This window comes from Equus przewalskii, chromosome 26, assembly GCF_037783145.1.
Source record: "Equus przewalskii isolate Varuska chromosome 26, EquPr2, whole genome shotgun sequence".
Taxonomy (NCBI): domain Eukaryota; kingdom Metazoa; phylum Chordata; class Mammalia; order Perissodactyla; family Equidae; genus Equus; species Equus przewalskii.
This window is the reverse complement of record NC_091856.1, coordinates 37,203,815-37,228,913: the sequence shown is the minus strand read 5'-3', so window position 1 is coordinate 37,228,913 and position 25,099 is coordinate 37,203,815. Positions and strand designations below refer to the sequence as shown.

Genomic DNA, 25,099 nt, shown 5'->3' with positions numbered 1-25,099 from the left:
GTATACGGGAGGTCAAATAAATAGTTCAATTTCTTATTCCCCGACCATAGGATGTCATGGCAAACGGGTTGAATTTGCAAAAAGTTATGCTTCAGGGGCGAACCTGTTGCAGCACAAACGTGTCTACTCGTCCGGGACCCCAGCATGTCCTTCCAGGCCCTTCGTTTCCAGCAGGCAAGCTCCCTAGAGGAAAAAAACCCACATGACAAGAGTCTGACGCGACCACATGGAGGCACTTCACCCGGACTGTGTTTTGCCCATTTGGTCTCCTGGGAGACCCTGCACCAGGCCTACATGTTTCTAGGAAACTCCAAACCCAGTTACTCTCCCCGTGTACTGCCTGCTTAACCGGGGGTGCCTGGGAAAAGCAGGTGACAATATAGCGGCAGCGTATGAAATACAATAAAGTACCAGCCGCTGTAGCCCACTGCAGACATCAGGTGACCAAGGGACCCGGACTGTGAGCAGTCACCCGTCCCAGCAGGAGGCCACCTCGCCAAGCGGGAGCATTCCCGCTCCCTGTCGTTCAGAAACGGCCTAACTGTAGACAACGGGCAATAAGCAGTGGCAGTCAGCCCGTTTCTTAGAATAAAAAGGAAAGCAGGAGCATAAGTGACTCTCGCAGCCTCAGTTAGAGGAGGCAGCCGGCGCTACAGGGTCGCCACCGCGCCCCGCCGCATCCGCCACGGCCTGCGGCCACCCCGCCACCCCGCCTGCAGCCGCGGGGCTGGGACAGCGCAGGGAGCGCGGGCGGAGGGCGCCCTCGGCCCGGCCCACGAGCCCGCTCCCCGCCCCGGCCCCCCGAGGGCCCCGCTCGGCCGCCCCGCCCGTGGGGACTCACCAGGCAGCCCCGGAGCGCCCCGAGCGTCCAGGAGCGGAGAGGCTGGCGGAGGGCGCGCGGGCGGTCAGCACCCGAGGGTCCGGCCCGGAGCCCGCGCGACTCCACCATGGCTGCCACCTTCGCGGCCACCGCCGGAAAGAATGCGGGCAAGCGCACCGCGCCTTTTATAGGGCGTACGGCGGCCCGCGAGGGCCAACCGCGCCCGCCCCGCAGCGCCCTCTGGCGGACCCGCCTGGCCGCGCCGCGCCGCGTGGTGCTTCCCGGCGTGCGCTGGTGCCCGGGCTCCCCTGTCGCGCCCCTTGGGCTCCCCTGTCGCGCCCCCGGGGCCCTTCCCAGAGCCAGCCAGGCCCAGCCGGCGGGAACTCTCACCCTCCTGCCCCGGCCTCCGGCTCGGTCCGATGGGGGCGATCCCTGTGCAGCCGTGGGTCCTCCTCCTACGTAGGGTGGTCCCCACCTCCCATGGCTGGCAGGACTGCGGCAACCTATGCAAAGCCCTACGACAGTGCCAGGCACACAAGACTCGACAGTGTCTTCCGCAGTCCCGTTCTCCCACCCCACGAGCGTCCCTGAAGCTGGGGCCACTCCTCTATTCCCTGCAGCAGGGCCTCCTGCTCTCTGGGGAGTCCTGGTTGAGCTGCTCCCGGCCCCAGTCCCTTGGAAATCTCTGCCCCGGGGCTCAGCAGAGGCCCTGCCAAAGGCTGCACGGAGGATGCTTTCCTGCAGGGAACTCCGCCTTCACCCCTTCCGGAGCCCTCCTAGGTGCAGCTTCTGATTGATACTGTGGGTGGCAACATTGTGCTTCCTCTTTTCTGCAGAAGCTTTTGAGGTGGGTCAGGAAAGGCCCACCATGGATTCATTAGCCCCTGATGCTTCTCACAAGCGAACAAGTTGTTGCTAACCTGGGCAGCTGTGGGGTGACCTATGGAGCTGGCTGCACCTCAGTGTAAGTTCTTGCTAACGAGGCGCCCGGGTGAGAACCCTACAGGATTCTCTGTGATTACCAGTGTCAGCCCTGGAAGCAGAGAGGGGAGTCCCTCCCGGCACCCACACCTGCCTCCTGGGTCTGGCCATTTGGGCTAGAGGCTGGACGTCCCCTTTGGCCACCTGGCCATGACTATTCCCTGCAGTACCCCAGCCCTGGGCAGGCGGGGTGCCCTCGCCTTGGAAGTGCAGTACAGACAGAAGGAGCAACAGGGACCTGGCTTCCTGGGGACCTGGGGACAGGCTGGGCTGGTTTGAGAAAGGAATGAGCTCTCCCCTCTCATCCATCCCAAAGCCTGGAGGAATCTTTGGTGAAGGGACCAGCTGGGAAGCTAGAGATCTAATTCTCTGAGAAAGAAAAGTTTCCAGAACTCTGGAGAGGGACTTCCCAGGCCTGCCGCAGAATACCTTGGCGACCTGGACCCAGTGCTCCCCAACCCTGGCCCTGGCCCCGGCTGACTGACGTGCTTCTGTCCTCGAAGCAGTTGGCCACCCTGTTGAACTGGGTGACGGCGGTGCAGATGGTGGATCCCAGTGCTCCTTACCCTTCTTGTCCCACTGGGACCAGATGGAGCCCAGGCAGTGGTCGGGCACCCCCTTCTTGAACAGCTCCTGGGGAGCAGAGGGAGTGTCACCTGGCCCTACCACACCCCAGAGCTCAGCGTCCGCGGTGCTCCCAGTCCCAGGCAGGGTCATTGGTCAGAGCTGGAGCTCAGGAAGCTGAGGACACGGCTCGAGCCTGTGGGAGTCCCTGGGTTTGTTCTTGCCCACTGTGGGCTCCCAGCACAGGATGGCCCAGGACTCAACACTGTGGGAGGGGAGGGGCCCTGTCACCAGCCCAGACTCCCTGACTCCAAGCCCAGAAGGCGGCTCTCGCCTGCCCATTCGGAGTGGACGTCTTCTACCCCAACCAGCCCTGCACTCTGACCTGCTCTGTCGGGGACTCAGTGCTGTTTCTGCTGTTGGCAGCCCGGTCTCTCAGCAGCGGCCCTGGCCGGGTCAGCCTTGGAGAGTGGAGGTCCGCGCTGCTGAGCCCGTGCAGCACCTCCCTCCCTGCCGCCACGGCCGCTCGGCTCATGAGCCCGTTGGGTGAAGACAGGGCGGCTGGGGAAGAGCTGACCACGCTCACAGACGGGCCGTCCTGTGCTCGTGCTTATTAAAATCCTCCTCTGCTCAGGTCCCCCTTTGATAGCCATTGACGTGGGACTCAAATAGCCTCACATTTTCGGCCCATTCAGAGAGGCCCATTCACAGGCCTCTTCCCCAGATGTCCTTGTCACCAGTCTGGTTCCCTCCAAGTCCCTGGTCATCCGGATAAACCATTGGCCCCACACTCAGCACAGAATCTCTCATCTAGATGCTTCCCCTTCCAGGCAAAATGAACAGCCAGTGGCTCTGCGTGCAGTTCTCCCACTGGGAGGATGTCCCCTCACCGCTGTCCGTCAGGAGCACCCCAACGGGCTGGAGTGCGGCAGCTGTCCCCTCGGGTGGTGTCTGTGTTCCGAGCAGAACCATCTGGAATCCAGGCCCAGGCTTTCTCTTCCTTGTCAACTGGTCCGGGGAAGTCCTGAGGCCCGAGGTGCAGGCCGGGAGAGAGAAGGTGGTGTGGCAGGAGGGGGGACCGGGGACATCCTCTTGAGCCTGAGGGACAGGCCGGGAGAGAGAAGGTGGTGTGGCAGGAAGGGGGACCGGGGAAGTCCTCCTGAGCTCGAGGTGCAGGCTGGGAGAGAGAATGTGGGTCAGATAATGCCCAGTTCATGATGGCAGCTCAGATCACGTGGTCACCTGGTGGCCCATGGTCAAGCATTCCTCCTCTGCCAAGGCCCAGCAGTCGGCCAAGAGCCATTTTGCCAAAGACAATATTCTGCAGAGGATGGCAGGGCTCTGCTCCAGAATCCCAAGGGCCCGCACTGTGACTCCCCTGGAGGGGCTGCCAGAGGCCGCCAACAGCACTCCCAGCTGCCGCTGACCCGCACCACCATTGGACCTGCCGGCTCGTGCGGCCCCAGTGGAGAGCAGCTTGCACAGTGGCCTGGACCTGCTGAGGAGCCTTCTCTCGTCTGGGCCCCATTCGACACTGGCAGCTTCTTGAGTCACTTGGTAAATGAGCCAGAGCAGTGTGCTCACATGAGGAACGTGTTTATTCCTAACTGAGAGCGGCCCACACTGGCCTTGGGTCCTTTTTTGGTTGTGGGAGAGGCCAGTGTCAACAATGTGTCCCTCACCTTGGAAGGGCTGTTTTGCCATGCCCACACCACGGGACCCCTAGAAATTTCACTGAGGAAGGAGGCCCCGAAGCTCTCATTGGGTCCGTCTCCCACCCTCTGACATGCAAACGTCTTACCAGTAAGTCTAGACTAGTTGCTGCTTCTTGCTTCTTAGACCCCATCAGCATACTGTCCTCAATGAAATGGACCAGTGTCCTGTCTTGTGGAAGGAAAGGTGCCCGGGATCCCTGAGAACTAAACTGTGACATCAGGCTGCGGAGGTAATGCACCCCTCAGGCGGGACAGTGCCTGTGTGTCGCTGACTGGCCTCACAGCTGACAGCAGACTGCTTCTGGGGTCTTTGCTGAAAGGGATGGGAAAGGCGGCAGCTGGATCAGGGGTTGCATGCTGGGTGGCAGGGGACGTGCTGATCGGCTCAGGCAGTGAACCCACACATGGTGCAAGCAGCTCCCAGGGCGGGTCACGCCCCAGGGAAGCTGCTGTAACCGCGGCCACCCTCCAGGGCCCACAGTCTGCGGCACAGGCTCCATCGGTGAGAAGAGTCAGTCTAGCCCTCGCTGGCGGCTCTCACCTCTGTTCCTCCGGGAAGGCGGTGTGGCTTCTGGTTGGCTGTTTCCTCGGCTGAGGCAGTGCAGGAGGGCGGTGATGCTGGGTCCCGAGGAGAATCAGGAGCGCCTTGCAAGGCCCCTGCTGCAGGGGCTTCATTCCAATGTGCCCAGGCCAGGCAGGGTTCGTGTCCTCCGGTGGGAAGGAGCGGCCTCCTCTCCTGGAAGGAGCACTCCGTGGAGGTGAAGAGTCCGTAACCCCGGCTTCATCAGCATCCTCCCAGATGCCCCGTTCTCAGCATCTGGTCCCACTGCTTCTCGGTCAACACCTTCACTTTGGCAGGAGGGAGACCTCCCCTTGAGGCTGGGATTCCTGAGGTTGTTGTTCAGCCCCTCGAAGGGTGAGGCTCTGTATGGGATGTGCATATACGGGCGGAGATTTACCTTAAGGAAGTAGGTCATGTGACTGTGGAGGTGCAAGTCCAAAATCTGCAGGGCAGGCCACAGGCTGCAGACCCAGAGAGGCTGATGTTGAAGCTTGAGTCTGAAGGCACTCTGGAAGCAGAATTCTCTCGTTCCAGGGGGACCACAGTTGTTTTCTCTGAAGACCTTCAACTGATTAGATGCAGCCCACCCATGTGATGGAGGGTTGTGCTCACTGATGAAGCTTGACACGTGGCAGGGCTGAATTAATGTGTGCTGAGTGAAGGATGGAATGAGTGGATGAAACCACAGAACAGGAGTCCTTAGAGGATGAGCCTTTATTCATAGTGGGGTCGGAGGACATCACAGCACAGGCCTCAGGTAGTTGCACGGAGCCTGTCCAGCTGTCCTTCCAGCGCTGAGCCTCCTTCTCCTGCGACGTGCTGTCGTCCTGGATCTTCTTCAGCTCCTCAGATAGCAGTGAATATTCCTGGGAGCAGGGCAGCAGGAGGGCGCCTGAGTGCCAGGACCCTGTGGCCTGGAGGACCGCCGTGACAGCCTGGCAGGTGACTCAACATGCTCCAGGCACCGGACAGAGATCCACAAGTCATTCCTCAGGGAATTCTCCCAACAACCCATCAGGAGGCCCATTATTTCCCCATTTCACAGATGGGGAAACTGAGGCTCAGAGCCTCGCCTGGGGTCACCAGCCAGAGAGGGGCTGAGCAGGGACTGGAACCCCCGCCTCCCTGACTTTGGGTCATTCTACCTGCTGTCCTGCACTGTGGCCTCCTGAGGCTCAGGGGTCCTGCCGGCCTGGGGACCACACCCTCCAGGGCTCCAGCCCCCACGGGACTCAAGGGACAGAGCCGCCCCCTCTGCCTGGGGCTGGGCGTGGTGGCCGGGGAAGGGCTGGCCCTGGGCACCCTGGGCCCCCCCAGTACCAGGGCCAGGCTATACCCCACAGGATGGGGTCTCCCTGGGCACCAGGACCGAGGCTTCTTGGACTCTGGAGCCCAGAGGTCCCTCCCACTGCTCGAGCGGCAGCCCCGTGGGGTCTAACGGGCCCTGGGCTCAAATCCTGGCTCTGCTGCTCTGTAGGGCACAGAGGGGCAGGTCTCTAAGCCTTGGGGTCCTCTTGGTAAGATGAGGACAGCAACCCCCGCCGTGGGCTGTGGGAGGAGTCAGCGATAACTCGCTTGGGGAACAGAGGCCCGGTAAGGACCAGTCACCGTGCGCTGTTCCTGCGCATGTGACCCCACTGAGAGCCCCCCGCTGCCCTCGGCCAGGGCCTCCCACCCCACAAGAACCCCTCCTTCCACACACACACATGGAGAGGGGACATAGGCTGCCAGGTGGGATAAGAGTGGTGGCCTGCTCTGGACTGGCCTGCCCTGGGCCTCCTTGTGTTACTTTGGGTCCCTCTGGGTAAAGGGCCAGAGGCGTCTGGGGTGAGACGGGACCCAAGTTCTGCACCGTCGGAAGATGCTCTCACCGCGGGCTTCCCTGAGGCTGCGGCCTCGGGACGTGGGGATGCAGCACGGAAACACATTGGTCACTCCACCCTCTCCAGCTAAGTGAGCTGAGGGGGAACTGTCTCTGGGATGTGGGTGCCTCATCCCTGGGGTGCCATGTTCTGTTGGGCTTGGTGAGGTCACTGCCTGGGGTCCCCTGACCGATGCTTCCTCCTCACACAAGACGTCCCCATGGTCCCCTGGGCTGCTGACTGCTCGCCCTCCACCCCCCGCCTGTCCACACACAGTCACCCCAACACAGCCCACCCCACAGCCCCCGGGGAGGCCTGGGTGCAACCAGGGCCCCAGCTTTGAGGACGCAGAGCCGGGTTCAGACCTGGGTCCTCCTCCTCCCCAGTGACGTCACCCTGGACAAGCCGTGGGACTCTCAGGCCTCCCCAGTCTCCCCAGCTGCACAGTGGGGGTCGTTCTGGCATCTGCTTCCTAAGGACGTCATCAGGTGTACAGACCTGTCAGTGCGTGCAGAGCCTGTCAACCTGTGGGCTGCTGTCACATGTGGCTCGTGCACAGACCTAGCAGCAAAAGGATGACACAAGGGCTGGGTGTACAGAGAACGGAGCCACACAGGCCTGGGTCTGCTCTGGGGTCTGGGGAGTCACTTCCCCTCCCGCCTGTTCCTGGTCCCCCCGGGGAGGGTTGAAATGAAGTGATACTCAGACATCGTCCCCCCAGCATACAACCTCCCGGCTCCTCCTATTCTGTTTAGACTCAGGTCCAAGTGCTCATCTCAGCCTAGGTGGGAGGCAGCCCCCACAGTGGCTCCCAGCACTCTGTGAGTCTCTCTTTCTGACTCTCTCTGCATCTCCTCTCTGTCTCTGTCTATCTGTCTCTCTCTCTGTCTCTGGGATCCACTGTTCTGGAGAAGCAAGATCAGATATTATGAGCTGCCCTATGAGGCCCCAGCTCAAAGAACTGACAGAAGGTCACTACCCACAGACGGTAAAGATCTGGGACTCCCCCCCATCCAAATGGAATCCTGCCAATGCCCCGTGAATGATCTCAGAGGCAGACCCTGCCCCAGTTGAGCCTCAGTTGAGACCACAGCCTCAGGCTCCTGGGAGACCTTGAGGCAGGGGCTCCCAGCTGAGGAGCCTGGATCCTGGTACAGAAGCTGTGAGATGGTCAATGTTCTTGTAAGCACTAAGTTAGGGCAGTGCTGTCACACAGCATAGGCAGCCAGTTCCTCCCTCCAGGCCCGGGCCTGGCCCTGCCCTCCTCCTTCCTTCCCAGACCTTGTCCTCTGCAGGCTGCTCTGGGGATGGCCTGGCCCAGGCAGCCCCCTGGGCACCTTGGGGACCCCCTGCCCACCAGCCTGGCATCTCTCCCCCTCCCCATGCTATGGGCCCTGCGTGCGGCTAGGGGACTGGATGTCCCTGCCCCACGGCAGAGCCTCCTCCACCCCTTTCTTCTTTCCCCCATCACTTCCCCAGGGTAGGCTCCCCTTCTGACCCCCAGCCGGGCAGTCAGAGTGTGTGTGTGTGTGTGTGTGAGTGTGTGAGTGTGCCCACGTGGCGACATGGCCATTAAAACACAGATGGAACAAAACCAAATGCAGATGCTGCAGGCAGACCCAGCCTGGGGGACAAACTGAATCAGGATGTCGTGTGACGTGTTTCATCATGTGGAAATTAATAAAGAAACCTTAACTAAACTGGGTGGGGAGGGCCTGCAGGGGGAGCTCTCATACCCCATTACACACATCAATCGCACAGAACAGGAAGAGACACACACTTGCATCTTGGACAGGAAGTAAAACTACTTTACTACAGAAGGAAGATTTCTCTGCCGACCTAGCAACAGCCCAGCCAATCAGAAACCCAGCAGCCCAGCCAATCAGAAACACTGCAGCCCAGCCAATCAGAAATGCCACAACCTAGCCAATCAGAAACGCTGCAGCCCAGCCAATTAGAAACACTGCAGCCCAGCCAATGAGAAGCTGTTGCTGCCCTGGTCTGATCCTCTCCCCAGCAGACTTTCCTTTAGAGCAGCCCCGCCCTCTGCCCCTTTTCTCTATAAAAGCAGCTCCCTCCCGTGTTCTCCAGATTTGCTTATGGCTCACGGTAGTTTGCGTATCTGAATTGCAATTCTTTTGGCCGTTCCCAAATGAATTCATTTTGAGGCTCTGCAAGTCAACGGTCAGGACCTCTGAAAGATTTAAGGTGTGCCAAGTAGATTTTCGGGCTGTCCCAGAGGGTTCTAGGCTGCTTGAGACACAGTCCGTCAGCAAGCTGGTGACCCCAAAACTCTCATAATCAAATCTGGAGAAAGAGGCAGTTTCCTAAGGAACTGTGGATGTGGCTTTTGGCACCTGGAGTAAATCAGAACCAGGTACATAGAAAACCCACAAAGCACTTGAAAGAGCTGTGTTGGCAAAAGCAGTGACTGGGTGGTGCAAAGAGGAGAAAGGCTCTGATTTCCACAAGGGATCAGGTGCAGGTCCCAGCACCTCCTTCAGTGGTGGCCAGAGCGAGTGAGGGGCACGTGGAAAAGGAAGGGGGTCTCAGAGGACAGAGCCAAGAGGTCAATGGACCATGACCCCAACATAAACTTCTGGGAACACCCCACCCCCAGAGTAACGAGACCCGGCAGTGTTGTCCCAGCGGGACTGCAGAACTGCCATGGGCCGCGGCTGCTGTGTCCCCCATTCTTCTTTCTCATGCAGGGCGTGTCGAAGTCATTTGCCCTCTGTCCCACCGTGGGGGGTGAGCATGTGGGAGTCCGATGACTTCGCATTTAGTTCAAAGGCGTGCAATCTAGAGGAGCCGCTGAAGGATGTAGACCCCAGGCCCCCAGATTCAAGCCCGCTGCCCTGATCTGAGGAGGCTTGGGGGAGCTGAGACGGAAGGTGGGGTGAAGACACGACCCGCAGAGGTGGCTTGAAGGATTGTGGCCGAGAGTGAGAGCTGGTGCAGACTGTGCGTGGGGGCTGGCCTGTCCCCCCTTCCTGCCCCCGCGCCCTTAGCCGAGGGCTTCCCACTGGAGAAGCGAAGTGCATCTCCCGGCCTCCTGCCTTTGGGTTTGGCACTGTGACTTGACTCAGAGACGAGGCGAAAATGACAGTGCGCCTGTTCTGAGTCTTTAAAGGACTCGAGTTTTTCCTGACCTGCTGTGCCTTCGTCATTGCTGTGGGATGAACATGTCTTGGTTAGCCCACCGGGTAAAGGATGAGGGACGTGTGGAGCAGAGCCACCTCTGATGAGCCAGCCCCAACCAACCCACCTCCTGGTTGCACCTCCAACCCAAACTGCAAGAGCAAACCCAGCGGAGATCGGCAGAGCCGCCCAACAGAGACCCACCAACATCAGCCGGTCCCAAGCTGACACCCAGATGGGAGAGCTAAGTGACCTTGTGTTGCTTTATGGCTCAGAGGCTTTGGGGTTGTCTGTTACACGGTTGTGGCTGACTGATTCCATCCTGTTATTTTCTCCTTAGATGATCTCATCCGTGCTGTGACGTCCATTACCAAATACAGATCAGGGACTCCAGAGTGTCTCTCTGCCACCTAGATCCCCGCTCTGAACTCCAGCTCCTACAAGACACTCCAACAGGGGGCCCTGGAGCTCCTCCAACCTCAGCCCCAGCCCTGCTCTTCTGGGGTTCCCTCTCCTGGGACTGAACCACCTCTCTCGCCTGCCTTTCCCACCATGACGTCGCCCTTCCGCATGGCCCCTGAGTCCACGTGCTTCCCTCCGTCTCCAACACTCTGGGGTTCAAAGGTAGTTTCCTCTTCCGGGGATGTCCTGCTCCCCCAGCCCCACCATAACTTACTTAACTCCCACCACTCTCCGTTTCTCAGCTCAAATGCCGCTTCCTCCAAGAAGCTCTCCCTGACCCCTCCTCCCTCACCTGGAGAGAGTCAGCCCTGCCCTTGTTCTGCACTTGTTGCCTCCAGATCTGTTTCTCTGAGTCTGTCCTCGTGTGCCTGGGTGTCTGCACAGCGTCCGCCTCTCCTGATAAGGCATTGGTTCTGCGGGGACTGTGCAGATTTGCTCCCTGCTCTCCTCCAGCAGCCAGCACCATGCCTGGCACATGATAGGTGCTTGGAAATGTTTGGTCAAGCAGTGAACAGCTTCCTGAGGAAGTGTAGGATGTCAAGGACACAGAGAACGGTGGCATAGACTCTACAGAGAAGGCACATGGCAAGGATGACACTGGACCAGACCGTGGTCTATTTCACAGCAGATGGGGGACAGCAGCATCTTTCTGCCATGTGGTCTGGAGGACACAGGAAGAAGGGGTCTGGCTTGGCATCTCCTTGCCCAGTCAGCTCGATGATCATGAAAGATTCCTTTTGGGCTAGAGCCGTGGCCCTGGGTTCCAGACCTTCAATGTCCTGGGGTCACCAAAGGCTTCTCAACAAGCATATGGGTATGAGACCTGCAACCTGGAACAACACTCCGGGGGTCTAGGGGGACCGCAAGCCAAGCCCCGAAGGAAAGAGCAGGCGGGCGGCTCCCTCTCACGGCAGGATGGTGTGCGCACAGGAGGCTGTGGGAGAGGAGAGAGGCGATGAGAGGGCTGGGGCCGCTCTCAGGGAGCCCACCTCTGCCCGTGACACGTGCTGGCTCACCCTCGTTTCATAAATGCTAGTCTTGGGCACCGCAGAGGGCAGAGCCACGCAGCCCCTGGTCCTCTAGCCACAGCCTCAGCGACCCGATCAGACAGAGCATCTGTGCCCTGGGCACCGCCTCTTGCTCCCTGTGCAGGGCCTGCCGGGGTGACAAGCTGATGCTGGTAGAGGACCAGGAGGCGGGCATGGGGACGCACATGCAGGCGTGCCTTCACAGTTGGCTTCAGATCTTTAAAAAGGTGGCACTGTCATCCTCTCATCTCTCCTTCCCCATGTGAGTCAGCTCTCTAGTGGGATGGGCAGGTGGGGCCAGGACGCTGTTGTCCTGGACCCAGAGCCTTGCAACTGTATTTACCGTCTTTTGGGAGAATGGTTGCACTCTTTGTGAGCTCCAACATCTCACACGTGTCTACGAATTTTTTCATGCTTGGGAAGCTGGATGTGGTCTGTCTGCCTGCGGTTGGAAAGCAGAGTCATGTCAGAGTTTCCAGGTCCGGCCATTTGGGGCTGCACCGGACCCCCACAGCCCACAGCCTCAGGGGGCATTTCCCACGTTCTCCAACAGGGCTGCTCATCCCACCCACTGGGGTGCCTGGAAGTGGGGTCATGCCCCTCCCCGACCCCGGTCACTTCCACACCACCCAGCCCACCCCCAGGCAAAACATCCTCAGGGCTCCACATCCAGCCTTTGCTGTCACCACTGCCTCTCCTCCCCTCCTCCCACTGTCAGCCTGTGGGGGGCAGCTACTTTTGCTTTCTGACTGCCCCCTTTGCAGTGGCCAGTGGCCTCCCCCACTCACCGTGCTGTGGTCACCTCCAAGACTTGCCTGTGTGGTCTCGATGTCCAGGGCCCCAAGCTCTGTCCACCCACCCCAACCCAGCCCCACGTCACCCCTGCTGCAGCCTGCACCTCCTGGGCTGTGACTGACCCCTGTGGACTGCATGTTGAAGCCCTGTGTGATGGGGTCAGGAGGTGGGCCCTTGGGAGGTAATTAGGGTCAGACGGGGACGTGAGTGTGGGGTCCTTGTGATGAGACTGGTGCCCCTGGGGGAAGAAGGAGACCAGACCTCTCTCCCCAGGCATGCGAGCACAGCGAGAATGCGGCCGTCTGCAAAGCAGGCAGAGGGTCCCCGCCAGGCCCGCAGCGTGCTGGACCCTGAGCTGCTAGGACCACGTGTCTGCGTGGAAGCACCCGGTCTGTGCTGGTCTGTGGTGGCACCGAGCTGCCTGGGCAGAGGCCTCCCTCTTGCCAATGTCCTCACCTCTGAGCTCCACCCTCCTCGGTCCCCCTCTGTCCCCCTCGGTGCCCCTCCCTGCCCGCACCCTCCACACTCGCTGCCCAGGAGGCCCAGGCCAGGGGCTGGGGGCGGCCGGACTCACTGAAGAGCAGCAGGGTCTTGGAGGAGCGGCCGGCCCGGCCCAGACGCAGGTGCAGGAGGCCGGAGCTGTGGTCGGTGCACAGCACGCCGAAGCCCTCCATGCCCTTCACTGCAGGGGCACAGGGCACAGAGCCGCTGCTTGCGCCTGGACCGCCCGCCCACGCACCGGCCGCCCAGTTGGGGTCTGGAAGGGGTCGGTCGCAGAGCCACCTGATCCTTCTCTCCAGGCCCAGCCTGGGCGCACGCGCGCCATGTGGCTCTGGGAAGGTGAGGCCCGGGGACCACGGCCAGCCCGGCCACCCTGTGCTTGGGTGTCTGTCCTGCCTACCCACGTTCTCGGGGGCAGAGGGGCAGCTGGGGGCAGTGTGGTCAGGGGCATCACGTCCAGTGTCTCGGTGGCCTTAGCCAGGACTCTCCCACCCCAGGTCTTTCTTCGGGCCGGGCCATCAGACGTACGGGTGTTCCTGAACACGGCCTTCTTCCTGTCTTTCCGCAGAAGTAACGTGTGGGACTGGCACCCCTGCGACCTGCAGGGCCGGGGTGCTGAGAGCTCGCGGCCAGCGAGCCCCTTCTTGGCTCAGTTGTTCTGGAATTTTCCAATTTGGACCAGGGTTGGTGGGGTCCCATGGCATATGGGAAATGCTCCAAACAACCCCACCTGCCGAGTGCCCGTGGTTGCAGAGGCCTCTCCCAGGCAGCCTTCTCGACTTTAGGGGCAGGAAGTGATGGCGGTTGGGCTGTGGGGATCCCTGTGGGATTTCCAGACCCACCACGGGTCTGGCTGCCCCTCACCTGGGGAAGGGGAGATGCAGCCAGGGGTCTGCGAAGGGCGTGCCAGGACCCCACCCTCGCACACTCACCGGTTGAAGGCGAGGACCACCTTCAGCTGGCCCGTTTTGTGAACCCTCACCATGCACGCCCCCAGCTTCCTCTTGTCTCTGCTTGGCAAGAATCCTGGGGCATTAGAGGCGATGGCAAGAATGTACCAGAACCCTGCAAACTGCAGAGAGGGAGGGGGAAGCACAGAGGTTAGTTCCCAGCCTGGACCCCAGAACTCATGGGACGAGTGACACTTGCCTGAGGCCCAGCCCACCACCAGAGTCCACAGCTGCCCACCCCAGGCCGTGGAGGGCAGGTGCCCAGCTGGTCCGGCCCGAGGCAGCACAGGGCTGGGCCGTGGGCATTGCGTGTGAGCTGGCTTCTCACGTGGTCCTCCTGGGGGCCCATCCTTCCAGCTCACCCCTGCACCCTGCCCACTGACTGTTCCTGCCACAAACCCACGCTCCCACAGTCCGCTCAGCCTGTGCCCACGGCCGACCCCACCGGAACAGTCCACCCAGGCAGTGGTCTTGTTATTCCAGAACATGCCCTGCTCGTTCCGCCTCCCCTCTGCCCACCTGGCATCTCCAGGTGACCTCAGGCCGCACCTGTCTGGGGCCCTCCACTCTGCCCACTCGTTGGGGCTCTCGGCCCATGGAGCCCATGAACCTCCTATTAGCCTCAGGGTGCTGCCCGCTCTGTCCGGATGGCCCTTTGAAGATTTCTTCTGGGTGCCCGGGCGCCTGGCCCCGGGGACTGGGATCCCGTGACTTACCTTGTTCCAGTTGAGGTTGTGGGCCTCCCTGGGGATCTGCTCCTGCGGCTGGGACCCCACAGCCAGCACCAGTGCCAGGGCCAGAACGGGCAGCAGCCGCCCCGGCCCCATCCTCGCCCTCCTCCCTCAGCTGCCCCAATGCTGCCTTTAAATCTCCCTGCCCACCTGGCCCAGCCGTGGCATCCAGCCAACCCGGAGTCTCGGGCCAGCCTGGGGTGGGCCGACGGGGAGGGAGGGGGCTTTGGGTCCTCTCCTCCCCAGGCACAGAGGGCCGGCCCGGGCACTCAGCCCTCGGGGCAGCACAGCCGCCAGTGGGCACTGCCTGTCTGGGAGGCCCCTGAAGACGGAGCCTCTGTGCCCATTAAACGCTCACCCCTTCCCCTCCCCCAGTCCCTGGCACCATCATGCTCCTGAGGTCACTCCCTTGGGCTTGGGGTCACCAAATGTCTCTTGGAGCTGTCACACCCCGGGCCTCCTGTTCTAACCCCCCCAGGAGAGAGGCACATAGCGCAAGTTGACAAGAGAAAAAAACAGAAGTGTAAAAACAGCAAAGACGGAAGTCAACAACCATGCAGGCAGAGGACGTGATTGTATATGTAGAAAGCCCGAGAAAATAGACTAAAAACCAACTGTGAACAATAGAAATCCAATCAGTTATAAGGATATAAACAAATTATTAAGTGAAACATTATCTTTCATACATATGAGACCAACAAACAGTTACAAGTTATAATGAAAGTCAAGGCCTTGTTTGAAATGGCAAGAAAGATCCAGAGAAAGAAACCAGCTCCGGAGAGACCAGTGGAGACACACACACGGAAGCAGGAAGAAACTACAGCGAGGACGGAAATGGAAGGGAAACAAAGTCAGAGGGAGAGAGGAGGGAAGAAGGGGGTTTGGAGACATCCCGGGGCTTCCTCTCCAAGCTGGGAATCGGCTCTCGGGTGGGCGGCAGCTGGGCCCTCAACAGGCAAGGCCTGGAGCCCAGGGCAGGGCAGGAGTCGGGCAGGAGCCAGGCAGGAGGGGTCCACTGCAGCTTCTTGGAGGGAGCAGGGCTCCCAGGGGCCCCCAGGCCCTGCATGGAAGGGCAGTGCCACACCCTGTGAGATGCCGCAAGATGCTGCTGGTCGGCCAGCGCTGGACCAGCTCCAGACGGGGGCACACAGTCGGGAACCTTCTAGCCTGAGGCCAGGAAGACTGTAGCCTTTGCCCCACGGAGGTTGGGGACAGACAGGTTTCCTCCAGGAATCTTGGCAGGAGACTAGCAAAACGTCCACAGAGCCAGGGGCTGCCCGACCTACGACACTCACGGGTCGCCTGCAGGTGGACGAGCCTGGACTGGGCCCCAGGACGGGGTGCAGGGCCCTCACAGCAAGGATCCACAGAGCTCTGACTGCGGGCGGCTCTCCAGGATGAACAAGGTGCAGGAGGCGACAGAGGATGCCATGGACTCAAGACGACAAAATGTCCCTTGAAGAGACGGTCACAGGACAAAATGAGACTGTGGAGTGACAGTACACGGTTTACACATGGAGAAACTAGGGAGACAAGGTCGAGGAGAGAGAGAGCCCCCAGAGGAAAGAAGAAGGCGGAGAGAAGAGATCTCAGGGTCCAGAGCTGAGCAGGAGGCCGCGGGTGACAAGAAAGGGCCTGGGGGACGCTGAGGGGTCCTTGCGTGCGGCTATTAGACATCCCAGAGGAGACGGGAGACTGTACAATCTCCCCAGGCTGCAGAAATCTCGCAGGCGTTGGGGAGCGCAGGTTGAAAACGCTCAACATGCTGTAAGGCATGAGAGAAGACCCGGGCTGGGCACGTCCTGGGAAGCTTTTGGGCTCCAAGAATAGAGGATGTTTAGAAACTACTGGAAAGGAAGAAAGAGCATCCGTAGACTTTCCAGAGAAGAGGAGCGGCCCCCAGGAGCCCTGCAGCCCCCAGGATGCAGGAGGGGTGTCCCGGGACACGCGGACACCGTGGAGGAGGAGAGCCGGCAGCTCTTACTGCCCCAGCGCGTCGTGGCGGAGGCCGGTGGCCGGGAGGCCTGCGACACATGGGGCTCAACCCTAGGGAGAGTCACAAAGCAAAGGGGCAATTAGGCAGCAAAAGGCACCTTGTCCAGGGGCATTGAGGCAGGTAAACGCACCCACCCCACGCCCCCACGTCTCTCTGTGTCACTCCCTAGTGGTTTTCTATTAAGGACTCATGGCTCCCCGGGTCATCCACTTCATTTACCCACAACCCAGTATACTGTGTGTCAATTTCTCCATGTGGTGGGCTGAATGGCAGTGCCCAAGATGTCCACACCCCAATCCCCAGAGCCATGTGCTGCCTCACATGGGACAAGGGACTTTGCTGATGTGAGGAAGGTAAGGATCTGGAGATGGGAGGTCATCCTGGATTATCCGGGTGGACCCCATGCCACCACAGGATCCTTAAAAGAGGGAGGCGGGAGAAAGAGAGAAAGACAGAAGAGACAGACAGAGAGAAGAGGAGGGGGCGGAGAAAGTACAAGAAGGAGAAGGGGATTCTAAGGACACGGGTGGAGGTCCAGGGAGGAGAGAAGATGCTACAAGGCCGGCTGTGAAGGTGGAGGAAGGGGCCACGAGTCAAGGAGTGCAGAGGCTTCTAGAAGCTGGAAAAGCCCAGGAAATGGACTCTCCCGGAGCCTCCAAATGGAACCCCCTGTGGACACTTTCGCTTTAGCCCCATGAGACTGATTTTGGACTTCCGACCTCCAGATCTATAAGGTAAGAAGTGTGTGCTGCTTCGAGCCCAGAGTTTGCAGTCATGGGAACTCACCCCCCGTAGCGCTGATGCTCCCTGGGCGCAGCGACTGGTCACCTGGGCTCACGGCCGGAGCTCCAGTGCACGGTCAAGTCCTTCGGTGTGCTACGCGGTCCTTCAACAATTCTGGGATGCACGGAGTCGTTGAGTCTCTTCAGCTCTCAGATTGTGGATCTCTCCAGGAGGATGGACACTCCGCCTCAAACAGGATCACTCTGAGGGCTCTGGGCGGTGTGAGACCCCAGGGCCCAGGGCTCAAGAGGCTTGGTCCACCTTGGTTGGGTCCCTCCCTCCGGCCTGGCCGGGGTTTGGGACCCAGGCCCCACTTCTCTCTCTGACGCGCTGCCCCACAGCTCTCTTCCTCTCGCCTGTCCCTGGGCCTCAAACAGCTTCAATCCCGTTGGCAGCTTCAGCCCGAGCCCCTCTGAGGCCCCTCTGAGGTCATTCTCCTCTCACACGGGCAGGGTCAGGCACAGATGTGAGCCCTGTCAACATCCAGACAGTTCACGGCTGTGCGTCCCTGGGCGTCTGGCTCTGCTGGGTGGGGACCCTACACAGAGAATGGGGACATTTATGTGATCTCAGGTGAAGAGGGCACCTCGACCACCCCTGCCCAAGCTGCCAAACCTCCCCAAACAGAGTCACCCCTCCTCCCTCCTCCCTTGCCCGAGAGCACTTGACTTGCCGTCTTGGAGATCCTCCATGAGGAGCTACGTGGGACTCGATTCTGAAGGTGCTACCCCAGGAGAGCTGCGTGCTCACTCTGGGTGGAGCTGAATTTGTCAGTGCGTGTGTGCGTACCAGAAATTCTGGATTTCACGGGCGACCTGGGCAGCCGGCGGCGGCTCCCGCAGGCTGAGAGCTGCCTCGTGGTGGCACTCAGAGGTCGAGATGCCAGAACTGCTTTTAGCATAAAATGGAGAAAGGATCCTGCATTGACCAGAGAGTCAGGAGGGAGGAAGCATGCAGCCATCCGAACACAGTTTAATAGAAAGAATTGATAATTGGTTACACAGGGGTGGGTACGAAAGGTGAAGAGAGCTGCCCAGGGTACAGAAACAGCAGGTGTCGGAGTGCCCCTCCCCGAGGCAGAGGCCGAGCACCCCGTGTAGGAACAAAGGCGGACGGGATTCAGACCTCGCAAGAGGGGGTGACCATGGCCCCTGGAAGGCAGAGAGGTACCATGGTTGGGTGGTGGGTTAGGGAGCCCATGGAACTCACTGGAAAGCCGCCAATGGGGATGCTGCTGAACTCACTGGGTGAACGCCCCTAGGTGTCCTGTTTGCCAGCCCAGCATCACAGGAGAAAGAAGAAGGAAGAAGAAGAAGAAGAAAGAAGAAGAAAGCAGACACCCCGGAACCTGGAAGGGGCCCCTCCCTCGCAGTGCTCTCCTGCCCCCTCCACTGACGAGCCTGACACGGGCGGCTGCGGAGGAGAAGCATCCGCAGGCTGCGGCCGCGGCATCACGTACAGGACCAGGAATGTGCATTGAGACCGACGGGCATCGTCCACAAGTGGGCAGAGTCAGACGGCGAGGGACAGCACGAGGGGGCGCAGGCATCGTGTGCAACCTGCGTGCTCACGTGGCTTCCCCGATTGTCGACTTCTCATCCTTATTATTTCCCTTCTCTTACGTTGGGCATAAGTTGCTTTTTTTCTCTTAGGGTTAAGGCTTTGCCCGTTGACTTAAGCACGTCTTTTTTTCTAACAGAACCATTTAAAGCTATGAGATTTCCATCCCTGTGGCTTTGGGTTCCGTGAGATTTGAGCTCTGGGTTCCCGCGAGGGGAGGCGCAGCCACGGCACGCGCTCCACCAGACCTGCCGCGGTGGCCTCCACCAGGTCGTCGTTGGCTCCTCGTGCTGGCGGACCAGCAGGTACAGAAAGGAGTTGCTTCCTATCAGCCGGCTGATTGGCCCTGATTATTGTGAGCTTCTCGAGTTGCTGCCACTTCATAGAGGCAGAGGGGAGCAAGCCTGGAAATCGGGGGCTCACTGGAGCGCCTGCTGTGCTCCCACGCCCAGGGACCACGACGAAGCAACTGGAGGGGCCCTAGTCCAGGAAGAGCTCAGAACCAGGGCCTTGGACCCCCAGAGGTGAGTGTACGGATCAACCCCACCCCCCTGGCAAGCAACCTCAAGAGTGAATGGGACCCAGACATGGGACAGATGCCAACGACATCTCAGAAGCCATCGCAGAGCAGGGGCTGCCGCTTCTCCTGCTCATCTTCGCGCCAAAGACCTTTTCCCCTCTGAAAGAGCTGTGATGGCCACATCTGTGATGCTTCATGACAGGGGCTTGGGGCTGAGTGTGTCTGAGCAGTGTAAAGGTGGGGGCAGGCAGTAATGTGAGGGCCCCACCCTGTTCCCCAGGCTCATCCTTGCTGCGCACAGGCAGCTCCCTACTGCGAGGCCCTGTGACTCCTCGCTTGGTGGCCTTCTCTGGGTGCAGGTGCACGCTCAGGCCAGCACAGTGCAGACCAGATTGCTGGCTGGTCACGTCCCTGTGTCAGCCCTCAGCCAACCACAGGCCGGACTGACAAGTAGAACGATCTGAGTGCTCCGCGCGGGGTCGGACTCTGGGGAGCCTCACCTAGGACCCCACGTTCTGCTTTCTCTTCATCGTGACTCTGCACAAAGCTGGGTGAGATTCCCCAGATCAGCAGTGACACGCAACTCCACGAGCAGATGGAAGAATTTGGTGACTTGGGCCATTTCTTATCTGAAGCGAGCCCTCTTCTTGGGATTGTAAAGTGCAGGTCCTTTACTAAACGGCAGCAAGTTCCACTTCCCTTCATGGCCAGGCAGCTAGCACCTGTCCGAGCCTCCCCCAGGTAGCACTGTTACCTCTGCCCAGACCACGAAAACAGCCCTCTGAAGGGGACCAGCGGCAAACATGCTGTCGGTCAGTCAACACCCCGAGGAAGGTAACGGCACTTGGTGGGCTTCTCATGCTCATAGCTTTTGTCTTGAAGGCAGGCCCCTGTCTCCACCAGGAGGAGCAGATAAGCCTCTGGTAGAAACCCTGTGATCTTGCTGCCTTCATGAACCAGAGGACAGAGTCCCGGGTGAGTAGAGCTGCAGGAAAGTGAAGGAGGAAATCCTGGAAAGCAGAGAGCTGGAGAGGGAGAGCCCCAAGTTCTGTGCATAAGCTGCCCCCATCTCAGGCTAACCCCTCAATCACGGACGCACAGGGCAGGCCCCAGGGAGCCCAGCTAAGGCTGGAAGAGCCGAACCGAGATGTGAGCTGAACTGCCACCAGTGCAGGGGAAGCAGAGCTGGCAGTTTGAGCTCAAGTGTCACAGGTCACACGTGTGCAGTCCCATGGACCAGGTCCTTGCCCCTGACCACACGACCACCAGAACCTGGCTTCGTGGGCGTCAGGCCTGCAGAAAGCCCCCAGAGGACCCTCGGCAGAGTGGCAGCACCCAACCCTCCGCCTGGACCCTCATGCCCATTGGACTGCACCACCCACCACAGAGAACCAGGACGCTGCTGGGTCCTCCCGCCCTGCCCGCCCCAGCTTGCCTACATCCTCCTCATTCCCAGCCCACCCGACGGACCCACAGACAGGCAGAGGCACCGGGAACTGCTGAAGCTCTTTATGCGGAACCAGGAGGGGGATGCAGGGCTGGGGAGGAGGGGGTGGGGGTGCAGGAGGGGTGGCAGGAGGTGACCCAGGCCCCCTGGTCAGGGGCTCCTTCTGTGTCTTGCAGGACGGAGGGTCCTGGTGGTGCCGCCTCAGGGCTGCTGTGGAGCCACGGTGCCCCCCGTCCTGGAGAGGGGGGGAGGGTCAGTGAGACCAGGACGGGGGAGGCCGGGAGGGGCTGCCGTGTGGGAGCAGGTGCCGAGGTCTGGGGGTGCCGTGTCGGGGCAGGTGCTGGGTTCTGGGGCTATCATCGGGGCAGGAGCCAGGCTCTGGCGGCTGCCATGTGGGAGCAGGTGCCGAGGTCTCGGGGTGCCATGTGGGGGCAAATGCTGGGCTCTGGGGGCTGCCGTGTGTGGGCAGGTGCCGAGGTTTCGGGGTGCCATGTGTGGGCAGGTGCTGAGTTCTGGGGCCACCATGTCGGGGGAGGTGCTGGGTTCTGGGGCTGCCGTGGGGGCAGGCGCCGGGTTCTGGGGGCTGCAGTGTGGGGGTAGGTGCTGTGTCCTCAGGCTCTGGCCGCTGGATCTGAGGACCTCGAGGGGACCGTCCTGTAGGCTGCCCGCAGCATCCACGCTCTCGTATGAAAGTGTGTCGGGGCCACTTCCAGCCAACGGGAGGGCAAAGAGGGAACGGGGTTGCTCTCTGGGCTCTGGCTCTGCCCACCCCTGGGCAGTGACCTTGGGTAAGTCACTGAAACTCCAGTTTCCAAAAGGACATGCAGTTGGTGAGGACCCCAGGAGGTCTGAAGTACCCCGCTCATGGGTGCCGTATTTCTGAATCTTTTAAGCAGCTCATTGGGTAAACAAAGTCACGATGACTACTCAGGGGTGAGGAGGGATGTCACCCTTGCTGGCAGGCACACCGCGGTGTCAGGAGCTAAACAGTCTCCCCCAGCACCCCAGCCCCTGGAGCGCTCACTCCAGAGGGATTTCCTCACTGCCGGGCACTGCTCTGCGAGACCGAATCTGCAGGCGAGGCTCAGGGGCCCGGGCGACTCCAGGAGCAGGCTCTCCACCAGCCTGGCCGAGAGGGTCTCCTGTCCCGGTGGGAGCAGGGGTGGGAGATAGACCACACGTCCCTAATCGCTTACCCTAATCGCTTCCTGGAGAGCAGGTTTCTGCAGAAAAAAGGAGACACACACGGCTCAGGAGACCCCAGAGAATCAGTCGGGGCCGACACGTCACGTGACCCCAGGAAGGACATTTAGCGTTCTCTAAACTCGCTCTGCTGTCCGTCCCAGTGCGGGGCCCGGGCAGGATCAGGCGAGGGTGTCCTCCCTACCATGGCGCGTGAGCGTGAAGATCTTCTCCGGGTCGAACCCTTTGTCTCTCGCGAACGTCTTAAAATCCTCCAGGGCCCCCTGGTTGTTCTCCGCGTCTCTTCCTGTCGGTGAAATCGGGAGACGCGAGGGTGAGGGGCAGAACGGGGGCAGGCTAGCATCTCCAGCCCAGCCTGAGGCAGAGATGGATGGGCCGCAGCGAAGCTCGGGCAGGAGACCATGCACCCACGTTGGGGCTGGACCCCGAGGTCCCTCCGGCCGGGAGGAGGGCTGGGCTGGAAAGAGAGGACTGGGAGCTGTGAGTGCCCAGTGGGCGCCGTGCGGCAGGCCTGGGAGGAACGGGGTGCTCTTCATGAGCACACCTGGGGGTCTCCTGGAGTGAGGACGACCGGCAGGACCTGCCCAGCCACAGAGGAGAGCACTTCCCCTTGGGGGCCCCTGGACCCCGTGCCGTCCCCGCTGGACTGACTTCTGCTGCGCTCCTGGCGGTGGGGAGCATGCAGGAGAGCCCCTGGGGACCGCTTGTCTTCAGGCAGAGACAGTCCTGACGCCCCAATGCCTCCTTGAGCTCCCCCCATCCCGGAATTAAGCCCCAGGAGCTGGAATTTCCTTCCTGAGGTGGACGCTGCAAGGGGTGGTCCCTGTGAACGAGTGGCCCACCCAGTGACCTCTGTGACATTTGGATCCCTGTCCCCACAGTGGTCCTCTGCCCTCCTGTGTTCCCACTGCAGACACCGAGACTGGGAAACCCGGATCCTGAGCTCCAGGGATGGGAATGAGTGCTCCCTTCCGGAAAAGCAGTTGGAAGGAGCCGCCGGTGGCTTCTCCTAAGAGGAGGAGGCACGGGGAGGAGGGGGAGGGAGGAGGGTTTGCAGGCGCTGGGATGCGGGACCCTCACCCACGAGCTTCGCCATCCGGATCTGCTTCCCCCGGAGCTCGCCTTCACAGTAAAGAACGTAGTGGTCCATCACGTTCGACGGCGAGATGTACACCACGCGCCTGCCCTCGTCTGCGGAAGGACGGTGGCACGAGCTGAATAAGCCATGTGACCCTCCAGGAAGACCTGGAGCTCGCCCAGCGCCCAGCCTGGCGGACCCTCCAGTTTCCACATGCTCCCAGCTGCTCAGGCCGTGAGGTCTCCACCTCTTGAGGACCCAACACACCGGGAGAGCCCCATACTAGAAAGAGGGTCACATGCCCAACCAACGGACCACAGAGAGGTTTCGGGGCATGGGGTTGGAGCATGGGGTGCTCAGTCCCCAACAACCAGGTACGACTCTGCTCCTCGCCCCTGACGTGGGCACAGCCATAACCCAGCGGGGCCCCTGGGCGGTCCAGTCCCTCCTGGGACAATGTGTCCCTCCTGGCTCTTAGTGTCAAGTGATCATATCTTCAGGGCAAACTGACCAGAGGGAGAGAGGGTGTGCATTTAATGGGGTCAGAAAGGAGCGGGGCTTCTCAGGCTAAAAGGCCTCCCCAGAAATGCACAGGCTGCCCCCGGCTCCCCCAGTGTGTGGGGCGCCACCTGGCTGGGGCTCCAAGACTCACCGGCCGTGTATTTGCCGGGCTCATTGGTTTTCTCCAGCACCAGTTTCGTCTCCTGGCACTGACCCCTCACCCTGGAACACAGAAGCCACGTGGTGATGCTGCCCTGGGTGTGCCCACTTTGGAAACACAGCCAGCCCCCGTACTGCCCCTGCCTCGGAGCAGCCGTAGGGCAATGCCCATAGCAGCAGCCTGGGGTCCGAGGTGGGCCTGGTGGGGGAGCACGCTTCTCCCACCTCAAGTCCAGGCACTGGCTGGGCCTTCAGTCACGGGTGACAGCTCCCTGGGGCTCCCTCCGGGCGGGGGGTGGGGTGCAGCCTCTTCAATCAGCCAGCACTGCCCCTCACGGCCCACGAGTCCCATCTGCGGCCCCTCCCCTCCTCAGTGCCCTAAGTCTGGGGGTCTCTCCCCTGCACAGTGCCCCCGCATGAGGCACCCTCTATGGCGGTGCTCCCCCAAAGCTGCCAGGGCTGAGTGTTGTAGGAGGGCCTGAGAAGGACACCGGCGTGGTCTGCTCGCCTCACAGATGCTGGCTCTCCTGATGTGGGGAGGGAAGGCCGAGGGACGTCGCCAGCTACCAAGCCGGCTGACACTCACTTCACGGTCGCTTTGGCCTCCAGGTTGCCCCCCTCCAGGACCGTGAGGGTCATGGGAGTCACCAACTCAGGCTTCTCCCCGGGAATCTCCTGGTCGGCGGTCACGGCCTTCAGATACCATTTCCCTGAGACCTGGGGATGTTCCCTCCATCAGAGCTCCGGCCGACCCCACGGCCTCCCCCTCCTGCTCTGCAGCCCCAGACTCTACCTCATCCCCAGGGCTGGGGGCTTGGAGCGCTTCCCAGCCCACCACTCCACCCAGCACAAGCCCGGCACCCTCGCCAGACCCACCCAGATGCCGGCTCCCGGCCCCTGCAGGTCAGCGGGACCACCAGTGCCCTCGCTCCCAGGGGCCCTCTTGTGTCCTGGGGCCATCGGGCATAGACCCCTCTGTCTGACCGTTCCCTCAGGGCCAGGGGTTAATGCCTGATCCTAAAATGAGTGTCTCTGCCCCTCCCCACACCGCCTCCAGCCAGCCTGCCCCATCTGGGCCTCACGTCCGGAGTCTCCTCGCCCAAGGCCAGGGGGTCCTGGGCCTGCAGGGCAGCAATGAGGCTGAGGCCGATGGTCAGGAGCAGGGTCTTCATCTCCAGGGGTCTGTGCTCACGGCCACCTGACAGGTCACTTGCTGGGGTCGGAGAGGCTGTGCTGGCCTCTCACACAGCCGCCCTTTATACCCGCTGGCCCAGGGTCCCGCGGGAACTTGGCACAGACAATTGACAATCCCTTCCTGGCCATAAACCGTGGCCAGTTCCGCAGTGGAGCAGATGAAATGTCATTATTGTTGGACGTTGCTGAACGGCTCTGGTTAACCACGAAGGGTCATCGAGGCAGCGCCACCATCTAGAGGGACGGATCTGCAGGCAGCATCGAGGAGGGGCAGTCGGAGTGCAGGAGTGGAGGCTTCCGTGAGCAGAGGCACCGAGGGACGTGAGCAGTGCCAGCGGCCCCCCTCCCGCCTGTCACCGCAGGCTGGGCTGACCTGCTCGCTGCCAGAGAGGATGTGGGCTGGACCTTAGAGCCACAGGCTTGGTCTCAGCTGGCCCTCCTGGGTCAGGCTACTTAACCTCAGATTCAGCATCCAGAAAGAGGGACCTACTATGTGAGCGTGATGACGGGTGTGTTTAAAGAGCATGTCTACACTCCTGACAAGAT

General features: G+C 61.0%; 2 protein-coding genes across 4 annotated transcripts; both read right to left on the bottom strand.

Moving 5' to 3' along the window:
- Positions 1-10,699: 10,699 nt before the first annotated feature.
- On the bottom strand, positions 10,700-14,364 carry LOC103545285 (epididymal-specific lipocalin-10-like). Of its 2 annotated transcripts, none has more exons than XM_070596340.1 (6): positions 14,098-14,364; positions 13,364-13,503; positions 12,960-13,030; positions 12,505-12,612; positions 11,479-11,577; positions 10,700-11,041 (listed from the first exon to the last, which is right to left on the bottom strand). In XM_070596340.1, exons 1-6 carry the CDS (start codon positions 14,206-14,208, stop codon positions 11,013-11,015), a joined length of 558 nt encoding a protein of 185 aa, XP_070452441.1. In that variant the 5' UTR covers positions 14,209-14,364; the 3' UTR covers positions 10,700-11,012. The 2 variants fall into 2 exon arrangements, with proteins under 2 accessions (XP_070452441.1, XP_070452440.1); XM_070596339.1 differs by lacking the exon at positions 14,098-14,364 and adding an exon at positions 13,581-14,059.
- Positions 14,365-20,494: 6,130 nt separating this feature from the next.
- Positions 20,495-24,857, bottom strand: LCN1 (lipocalin 1). 2 transcript variants are annotated; one of them, XM_070595944.1, is made up of 7 exons: positions 24,442-24,857; positions 23,946-24,076; positions 23,352-23,422; positions 22,702-22,812; positions 21,806-21,907; positions 21,615-21,641; positions 20,495-20,653 (listed from the first exon to the last, which is right to left on the bottom strand). In XM_070595944.1, exons 1-6 carry the CDS (start codon positions 24,529-24,531, stop codon positions 21,616-21,618), a joined length of 531 nt encoding a protein of 176 aa, XP_070452045.1. In that variant the 5' UTR covers positions 24,532-24,857; the 3' UTR covers positions 20,495-20,653; position 21,615. The 2 variants fall into 2 exon arrangements, with proteins under 2 accessions (XP_070452045.1, XP_008509992.2); XM_008511770.2 differs by lacking the exon at positions 20,495-20,653 and having other exon boundaries at positions 21,299-21,641.
- Between the last annotated feature and the right edge of the window lie 242 nt (positions 24,858-25,099).